The sequence below is a fragment of the Phocoena sinus genome, chromosome 4 (assembly GCF_008692025.1).
Source record: "Phocoena sinus isolate mPhoSin1 chromosome 4, mPhoSin1.pri, whole genome shotgun sequence".
NCBI classification, from domain to species: domain Eukaryota; kingdom Metazoa; phylum Chordata; class Mammalia; order Artiodactyla; family Phocoenidae; genus Phocoena; species Phocoena sinus.
In genome coordinates, this window is record NC_045766.1 from 131,619,604 (window position 1) to 131,630,503 (window position 10,900).

General features: G+C 34.4%; 1 protein-coding gene across 1 annotated transcript; it reads right to left on the bottom strand.

The window, feature by feature from the left end:
• Positions 1–8,646: 8,646 nt before the first annotated feature.
• LOC116753370 (cytoplasmic protein NCK1-like) lies at positions 8,647–9,777 on the bottom strand. Its single transcript, XM_032631084.1, is given in 1 exon segment — positions 8,647–9,777. A coding segment is annotated over 1 exon segment (1,131 nt).
• Positions 9,778–10,900: the final 1,123 nt, after the last annotated feature.

Sequence of the window (10,900 nt, forward strand, 5' to 3'; positions counted from 1 at the left end):
AAGAAGAAAAGTCATTTAAAAGAGAGAAAATAGTAATAAAGAAAGTACGGAGACACTCAAGGAATGTATATATAAGACAAAATACATTTTTTCCACTAAATTTTACCTTTAATTATTTAGACCAAGTAGTTCTAGAGGTCAATACTAATAAAAATACTATATAAAATGGGAATCAAATAATAAAAACTTTTTAAATGGTATTGTAATTGAAAAATTATTATATGCAAGAATTTTACCTAGAAGACTAATAAAAATGGAGCATTTTTTTTGCTATGTGAGCTAAGGACATTTTTTTTTATTAATCAGCAGAAAATTCACACAGGAGAAACCTGTGTTTAAGAACAGTTTGACAATGATAGCATGGTAGAACATTTTCCCAATAGCGCAATCCATGAAGGTGTATGAGGTGTGAGATCCTGTTAACACAATTTGTACTAGCATTTATTCAAGAGTACACATTCTTCATCATTAGGCTTGCATGTGACAAAGATTAATTTCTTGACCAAAATTTATCCAGGTTCCTCTGAGTTCCCTTCAGAGCTAAGCCTTAGACTTGACTTAGAACTGCAACTCTCAGCCTTCCCAAACTCAGCAGTGCCCAAAGAAGTTGGTTGTTCCAGCCAAAAGTTGACCATAGGCCCCTGACCACCCTTTTCTTAGAAGCATTTACTTTAACAAGTTGTGACTGTAAATTCCTTCTCTGTCCCTTTTAGATGTATCTTCCACAACCCAGGACTGTCTCCTCCTGGACCTGGGAGTCATCTCTTTGCAATGGAAACCTCCAAGGTTTTCCATTGCCTCTAGTCCTATAAGAGGGTCAGGGCTTAACTTCACTAGGTGCCCTGATACAATTTGCAGAACTACCTCTTGCCATGAAGATTTGAAAAGTTGTTTTTCCTTCATATAGCACAATGAACAAACCCAGATGGCCTAATCACATTAGTGAACTTCTCTTCCTGTTTTTTTTGTAATTTTTAACTGCTCTGACTCTGCTCAAGGCCATGTTCGTTCCTCTACCCTATTCCCTCATTTGCTTTCTAAAGCACCCTGTCATTTCTGCATAGATTGGAATTCAGCTCGATTCTATGAAACTTTTTCCCCTACCCCAGTAGTAGTGAATAAAATCTTTCTTACTACCTTTAATCAGTGCCCAGATTTGTTTTTTGTTTGTTTTGTTTTGTTCTGTTTATTTTTGTTTGTTTGTTTCGCCACTGGATGCCAAATAAATAGCTACAAGCCAAAGAAAAATCAAATATGAGGTTTATGATACATAAGAACATGCAAGTAGAGGTAACACATGACTGTGTGTAGCTTCTAAGGGCCTAAGAGATCAGCAAGTTCTACAGAAAAAGTAGAACCCAAAGGACCAGTAATTTCCATCAATAGAGGAAAGGTAGTAGTAGTAGTACAGCCAGAACCACTATAGCCTTCAAATCCATTGCTGGAGCTAGAGACATGAAACAGGCCACCAACACTAAATAAGGCCACTGTAGGTGTTTCCATAGTAACTCATCATATCAGGGGTCGAAGAATTGGTTTGATGGTGAAATAAATGTCCTGAGAATGAAGACTGGAAAGAAACCAGTTCATTTTGGCATTCTCAGTGAAACATGTGGCAAGCCACAACGTAAGCTTCGTTGTCTTTGAAAATGAATATCTGATTAAAAAATAATACCACTTGGACATAACTTTATTACTAAGGGTAGTTTTAAACATGGATGAAGTCAATTTTTCCTTTGAATTTATTTAAATAGTGTGTCTAAGAACCAGTCTTTATATAGAAGAACGGGTTTTATGTTCAAAGCTAAAGACTACACTATTTCTACATTTAAAATGTAATCATCAAATCCCTTGCATCAGGCAGCTCATTTCTGTCGTTTTCTGAGAGTTTGGATTTGTCAAAAGATATTTCCTTCACTTTGCCTACAACAGAGTTTCAATTTGTACCAAATATCATGTTTTCTTTCTTTTAAAAATTGAATAAACTAGCATAACATAAAACTACCATGCATAATTATATAATTTTAAAACAAGAGAGAGAATTTATTCAATATTTGACCATCCTTCTGTTTGCCTTTTCTGTAAAACAACATTCTAACTTCCTGCATATTGTGTTGGTCAAATTCTATTAGATTATATTCAAGCCTAACTTTCTTCTCACGCTACCTGTCATGAAGCATCCATCCTATATAGAAGGATTATCCTATTGTTTCTAAAACTGCAATTTGTATCTATAGTCGAAGCTTGTTCTTACACCTTTCAACTAAATGTTCCTACACTTCCTACACCTGTGGAATATATTCTCCTTATAGTCTCTTTTAATATTCCAGACCACAGTCATCTATTGAATTGCTCTCTTTTTGTATTACTGAGTCCCTATCATATAAAAGGTAATTTACCATACTTTTAGACAGGAAGATGATAAGTGAGAAAAAATAAATGATTACTTCATGATCCTAGAAAGCTTACCCTTTCATTATAGACCCAAGGGGTGCTTGTGTGTGTGTGTGTGTGTGTGTGTGTGTGTGTGTATTCTACATGTGTATGTGTTGTATGCAGGTACAAAGCTAAATATATGGAAGTAGAAAATTAAAGGAAGTTAAAATTATTTAAGTTTTTTTAGAGAAAGAAAATCTATAATGGGCTGGATTGTCCTGTAAAAGAAATTCTGGAGAAGGTTTAAATTAGGCTGAATCAAAAATAAATTATAAGAATTCAATAGGGAAGAGAAGAGGAGACTTCCTCAAGAGGCCATGGTTTTAACAAATGCTGAGGAGGAACACTAAGCAAGATGTGCATGTAGACAGGACAGAAAACTTCTGCGAAGAATAACTGCAGATTAAGAAGTACGTTGTTTCCAGATCCATGAGGATCTTTGCAGATTCCCTGCTGATTATGGAGAGACAATCATTCTATGGTTATATCCTGGGTACTGCCACAAAGATATGACATTTTAGGAATAATTATTTGATGTCAGGATTAATTGCTTGTAAAGCCCAGAATAATTTAGATATTTGTGTGGTCTTTTGTGCTTCCACATGAATTGCACAAGTTTTTGGTCTTTTTTTTTTTATTTCTGTAAAAACGACATTGGTTTTTGATAAGCATTGCATTTAATCTGTATATCACGTTGGGTAGTATGGATATTTTAACAGTATTACTTTTTCCAATCCATTAACACAAGATATCAACCCATTTGTTTGTGTCTCCTTTAATTTTTTTCATCAGTGTTTTGTAGTTTTCAGTATATGCCTTTGTCTTTCACCTTCTTGGTTAAGTTTATTCATAAATAATTTTTGTACCATTAAAACCCATTTCTTTGCATTTCAGTTACTAAACTACACTTCTAGAAATCTTCAAATATACCTAATTAAGGAAAACTTACATATCAAGTTGAAGCTTTCCAAATGCTATATTCAGCCTAATTATCCAATATCAAATGTTGAAATTTAGTTTGCTTTTTTATTTTAAATTAAAGAATTTTTAAATATAACATATCCATTTCATATTCAGAAAGCATCAGCTGTTGTGTCATTTGTTATGCCTTTGATCAACTAGTTCATGTCTCAACAATTTTGTAAGGTTCAGATAAACTATAAACTATATTCTCCTCTGATTACTTAGTTTGGTGTGATCTATCTATCCAGGTTCTTTAAGTCCTGTATCGCATATTTTTCCATGATAGAAATTTTCATATACTTTTCATGGAAAAGTACAAACATGGATTATGTAATAAACCCATAAATGAATGTCATTCATCCTCAGCTATAATCAATTCATTGCCAATTATCTTTCATTTATACCTATACTAATGCCCTGTTTTTATAATTCTGAAAAAAATCCAGACATCATACCATTTTATCTAAAGGTATGTGTGTATATAATATATATGGAACATGGAAACATAATATACAGAACATAAGGACCAATTAAAATAATGGAACCAATTACAGTTGTACTTTGATCTTTCTTATTTCCTGGTAAAACAGGCTTTCATTAGTAGGGTCACTTTTTAGATTCTACTGCAGTGCTGCATAAATACTTGCTACTGAATTGGGTGAAAAACTTCAATTCTCTGTGGAATTGGTGAGTATCATTCCTGTAATCATGCATAATTTCTCTAAGTTATCAAAAGGAATGACTACTGACACGCTTCTTTCTTGAATTCATTGCTGAATTATTGTGAGAATGGATTATGACATGGAAACACAATAGGCTCACAATCGAGTGAATGGTAGGTCAGGAGGAACATTGTGTGAGATAGAGAGATAAGAAGAGAGACCTGAGGAAGACAAACATGAAGCAGAAGTTCACGGCCCCTCTCACGGATGAAGCCAAAAACCAAGGACAAGATCTCAGAAGTAATTCCTGTCAAGTTTTAGATAAGGAGAAAATAGTAATTGAACAGCTGAAAGTCACTAAGAGAATTAATCTGACTTAGAGGTGATGGGGTTTAATCAATACATCATAATGCCTTTGGCTTCTAAGAAGACACATTGCATTAAAGTATCCTGAAGGCACAACAATTGTTCACAGCTACCTGTTTTTTTCACCACTTAGTAATTCAACAAAATCTGATGTCACCAAAAAGGCATCCCACATGTTACAGCACTGAAGAGTCTTAGTAATGCATATAACAATATTGAAAATAAAACAGGTGTTCCATGGACTGCTGAATTTTGTAGAGGAAAAGTATCTTCATTGGAATTCAGAAGGTCTAAAACTATTTGGTTCTGTGGGATTTCCAATCAAATGGAAACATGAACTAAGCAAAACATGTATCACTGGAAGGAGTTATAATCTTAAACATCAGTGAGTGTCATGTATAAGGGAACATAGTAGGAAGTAAATAATTCCACTTGGAAAAATAATTTGATGAAAAAACATTATTATTACAAAGCTTGAAAATCAATTATGTCAAAATGAATGAAAGAAAATAAACCCAAGTTTTTATGCTTGTGAAAAATATTTATTAGAAACTATGCCCAGAATTATCACAAAATAGATTATGAAAGAAGCTACATGTCAGTAATGTTGCAGGAATGAGAACGTCCAGCATGAGTGATGAAACTCTGGTTTAGATTCATATGTCTCCATTGATTCAAAATGTCAATCTTTATTGCAATATCTTCAATAGCCTCTCAAAAATTTCACTGTTTGCTTTGAAGGAAACAAAACAACTAATTTATTTAAAAATTATTCAAAGGGCTTCCCTGGTGGCGCAGTGGTTGAGAGTCTGCCTGCCGATGCAGGGGACACGGGTTCGTGCCCCGGTCCAGGAAGATCCCACATGCCGCAGAGAGGCTGGGCCAGTGAGCCATGGCCGCTGAGCCTGCGCGGCCGGAGCCTGTGCTCTGGAACGGGAGAGGCCACAACAGTGAGAGGCCCACATACCGCAAAAAAAAAGAAGAAAAAATATTTAAAAATAATGAGTGAGTAACAGAAAAAAAAAAAATTCCGAAAAATCCAGAGAACCAGTATCTTCTATAGAAAGTAGGATCGAAATAGCCACAGCCATAACCACCATACCCTCCAAGACCATAATAGCCCAGGCCTCCAAAACCACCAAAGCCATAGCCAAGGCCCCCAGAGTAGTTGCTGCAGTGGTAGCTCATTGTGTCAGGGGTTGAAGCTTTGGTTGGATGTTGAAGGTGACTTTCCTGAGAATGAATATCACCAGCTGCACCCCGCCTTTTATACTCCCTCCGTGTGGGTGTGGTAAACCACAACACACAAGTGTCATTCTCTCTGAAAATCCATCTTTGGTGAAACACAGTACTATTAAGCCATACCTTTCTTTAAGTAGGGTAGTTCCAGAGATGCACAAATATGTTTTTTCTTTGAATTGAACTGAATTTGCATTCTTCAGAAACAGGCTTTGTGTTAATAATTATTTTCATGTCTTCAAAGTTTATGTTTTTACATATTTCTATACCTACATCATAATGATCAGGCTCCCTTATTTTAGATAATTTGAGATTTTGATCTTTGTCAATGATATCTCCATTTTGCCTCAGATAGGGTTCTCTTCAATGATGATTGTTCCTTATTATTTATGATGAAATAAACTAGGGTAAAATTATTAAATAATCCATAAATGATTGAGAACACATATTTTTAGAAAGGAAATATGCACAAGTATGTGGCTTTTCTTTCTTGTTGCATATTTGTATGATAACCTTCTAAGCACCTTCATACGTGTAAAGATAACATTCAAGTCTTGTCATAAAATAATCTAAGCCTACTTCCTCCAGTTTCTTGGCGCTACAAATGGCAATAAACCTCCACTCTACCTAGGTGAGCCCTCTCCAATTGTTTCTTGAAACTTCAGTTGCCTTTCTCACTCTAAGGTTTGTATCAGACATCCTTTCTCACTCTAAAATAACCCCCTCTCCTCATAGCTTTCTTCAACAATTCTAGTCCAAAAACACCTACAAACATACATCTACTCTTTTAAGTTGACACTGCCTCTTACAAAATTTTTCATTTTTTGACTGGTTACTGGAACTGATCTAAAAGCACTTCAAAGGCATGAAGCTGACACCTAACACAATACCTGTAAAAGGAAACAACATACGTATTTGCTGATTTTTTTAATTTCTTTTTTCCTGAAATGCAAATTCATATTGTATGAGTTTTTTGTAAATAGAGAAGTATTTATATGAAGGGATATAAATATTTATATTTATATACTTCAAATTGTAAAAAAAATCAATTAAAACAAATATACTCAATAAAATATTCATATTTACATTATATTATGAGAAAGAAACAATGATAAGCCTTTGGGAAGGGAGATGATAGGTGATAAATATATAAATGATGACTCCATTTACTTTAAATCCCACAACTTAATTGTATTCTCAATTGTATGTGTGCTTGTGTGCTTGTCTCTTTATGTTGTATGTATGTGTGTGTTATTTGATGTACGTGAATGAAGACATATGTGTTTTTTCTTATAAATATCATAAAGTAGTATAATGGAGGAGTAAAATGATGGATAGTTACACTGATTTCAAGGGTAATTTAGAGGAATTAACTATTATGGTGGCTGCAATGTCTTGCAAGTAAGAATTCTGTAGAAATGTATAATGAGCTGCATCTAGAGGATATGTTTAAGAATTTTACAAAGTGAGAAGAGGAGTTTCCAACACAGAAACTGGTTTTAGCTTATGATCAGCTACAAAGGTAAGCAAGGTGTGTCGTCAATGAGCAAAGCATTGTGGTTGGAGCACAGAGTTTAAATAAAGAATAATTGATGGTTGGGAAGCATTTTAACTTACCTGCAGGGTGGGCCATACATTATATTCTATAGTTTTGTTTCAGGCTATGGGTTCAGAGAAGTGATGTTTTAGGAATATATATTTTCTCTGAAATGTGGATTGTATGGTGAATTCTTGAAAGCAAGAGTACCACTTGAGAAGCTCTTACAATATCCCGTCATAGTATGAAATAAGAAAAATGCACTAGAAAGGATGAACGTAAGGTATATTATTAAATATCAGTAGTATTTGTGCAGATTTTAGAGACAAATATGAAACTTACAAGACATAGTTATTATTTTTCCTTGTTTAAATGTAATGTGCTATTCTCCTTTAACTTTATTAAAAATTAAATAAATAAACAGTATCAGGCCCCAAATTTCTCAGTACCAAATAATTATGACAAAATCCATTTCCTTGGAATTCTAGTCAGTCAACAGCCAATTGGAGGAGAAATATATTTGTAAATACCTGGGAATAAGAACACATGAATACAACCTAATTATAAAAATAAAAAGAAAACTCTAAAAAAATAAATATTTTGGTGCCAAGACCAACTTTGGAAAGTCACTTTGATTCCTTTACTCTGTATTTAAGATGCAATTATCTGCTGTGCAGGAAGTAAATTTTGAGGCATTTCTTCTTAATTACAAATAATTTATAAGTGGAACTTACATGATGAAAACATTAACCATAATATTCTGCCAACAAGGTATCTTCATTTGGCAATCAAAGTGGCAGTATAGATGCAAATATTCTGAGGTCAAATCTTCTTGTCTTTTACTCATACATATGTCTATTTCTCTGCTCATAAGATCATGAGCAGGAACTTTATTCGGCCTCGAGTCCTGAAAATGTGAACACAACTCACATTCTTCTTCTTTATCATCATTCATATGATCAGTATGCATGACATTCTTTTTTTTTTAACAACTATCCAAGAAATTTATTTTAGCATATGCCATATATTGATATAATTGATATAATAATTTTATATGAAGAGAACAATTGCAGAAGTAACTAAGGTGGTGCCCTTACAAGGAAATAAAAGAAAGGCAATAAAGAAATTCTTCCATATAAAGACTTTCAATCTGCATAATTTTTTTCAAAATATAAAACCTTAATATTAGAAGCAAAGAGAAAAAGAGCAAAAAAACAATAAAACAGAAGACCAAGGATAAGGAATTGCTCTATGCAGATGTTTGGCATCTGTAGTATATATGTATGGACTGAGTTATAATAAAAATACTTATGTATTATAGTCAATTTTCATATAGAGTTAGAAACAGCAATTTCCAATCAAGCGTGATTGGACTGATATTTTCTCAGTCTTCAATTACATGATGAATTGCAACTGTATCGAAGTCACTTCGGGTCAGCAGTATCATGATAAATGCTTGATCAGATATAATTTTTCTCCTTGTTCACTTGTAAAAATTGGTGCCTTTTTATAATGTTCTACAAGTTCTTCCATGGTGCTGAATTTATGCAGCCCAATGCAGTAGACTGTCTCTTTTAGTTAGACTTTAAAATGCTTGTTTTTCCCTTGTGCTTTCAGTGATACTGAAAAATAATTTGGCGAAGATTCACTATCATGAATGAGGAAATCAACTTCATGCCCTCTTTCATTTAATGCCATTTCTGCTTGATGCCTGGTGACTTTCCCATAATACCATGGATTGCCAGCAAACTTTCCAGTGAGTGAAAGCCTAATGTAATCACACTGTGGAGGCAATGGTTCCAAACCTGAGGTTAATGGATTATTCTGCCTAATGGTAACATAGTTTTTCAGCACCAGAACAACCATTCCATTGATCTTCCTGCATTTCCACCACTCAGGGTCATTTTCAAGTTTTTCAATAACATCCATTGCATCGCCTTTCTCAAAATTAAGTTCTTCATCATTGGACGAGCTGAATGGGTAAAGAGCCTGTACCAGATGTAACACTTGCCCAGTATTTAGGTTACTGACAACTGCTGCTAATTTCTCTGACAAAGAACCCACATGGTCACCCAAAGGACTGTCGCCTTCCTCAGTCACGTAGTTTGAAGGGAACCATCCAACATGTCCATTATAGCTACCCCACCACCACCCATCACTGCATTTCTCCATGACGATCATCTTTGTCCATTTTATCAATGACAATTCATCCTCTCTCTCTGCCATGTCGTTAAATTTTACATAAGCAGGCACGTTGAGGTCATACAGACATTCCCCTGGGTCAAAAAAGCTATCATCAGCAGGAGATGCAGAATCTGGCACACGAGATTTTCTTTTCACTCTTCCAATGCCTAACGTATCCTTTAGGTTTTTTACAATCGATGCTTTCCGAGCACTGTTTTTCCTTTCCACGTAGTTAGAAGGCACAAAACCCATTTTATCCATGGAATTTTGAACTCGCCACCAGGACTTAGAATCATCCAGAAGCCACAATCTCTCATTCTTCTTGATGTCCAGCTCTTGTTCTTGTTGGGCCACATAATCAAATTTGGCTACTACCACCACTTCTGCCATTTTTCAGCAGCTTCTGCACGGTTCAAATCCATACTTACTGCTCTTTCATCTGATAATCAGCGTTAAGGGAACTGTCTTTATCACCTTAGGAATCCCCTTTGTCTCTCTAGAATTTGATTTCCTGTTTACTGTATTCTGCATGACATTCTTGAAATAAATCTCCTCAAACTGCTTTCATTTCTAGTCCAGACCCCATATATGGGCACAGTGTTTGAGCTGGAACTTCTTGGGTATGTGCCAAGATTACAGTATTTTATCTGCATTTCAATTATTTTCTTTTAAACATTTTTTTTCTGTGACACTGCTTTTTTAAATTTATGGCAGTATGAAATGAAAACCACTTTCATTATTTAAAGATGTCCATATACTATATTCACTCTAATAATCCAACAATGACCCTAAAGCTCCAATTCCTTCTTTATCTTATGGAACATATTTTTCTTCTCCCTCCCCATGACAATGCACATGCTGTTCTCTTCTTCAACTCTGCCCTTCTCTAATTTGTTTAAAATACCATTTTGGCAGGGGGTACGCAAAGTAAGGTTCTATTCAATACATCTCTCCACATTCCTTAAGTCCTAGAGTCCTTCTCACAAAATAAAACATTTGTTTCTGAAAATATGGTTATGGAAAAAAAATTAAATACAGAAATACAGTAATACAATATAAAAAACTCCCACCAATCATTCATTCATTTTAATGAATTACCAAGTCAGGGTCAATTGTATTTCAAACATAGCCTCACATGCTTCCTTCACTGTTGCATCATTTTGAGATGCCCTGCTTTTTAGGTCCATAAATATTTCAGTATATACCTGATAGATATAAAGATTCTTTCTTTAAAAAAAGGTATTGGGTGCGTGATTTTTTAAATTATTATTTATTTCCTGGAATTTAAGCCCCATTATTTAAAATGTCCTGTCAGGTTGGATTTAGTGCTATGTAGGTAACTGCTAATAACTGAATTGAAGTTTCTGATTTCTAGCTTGAATCAATGAAACTCATCCTCCAAATCATTTCTCCATTCACTAAATCACAAAAAAGTCAGCACAACTATTAGTTTATTAACACATTACTGAAGTATTAGTAAGAATCACTGGAGATCCATGAAAACTTTTGCAAC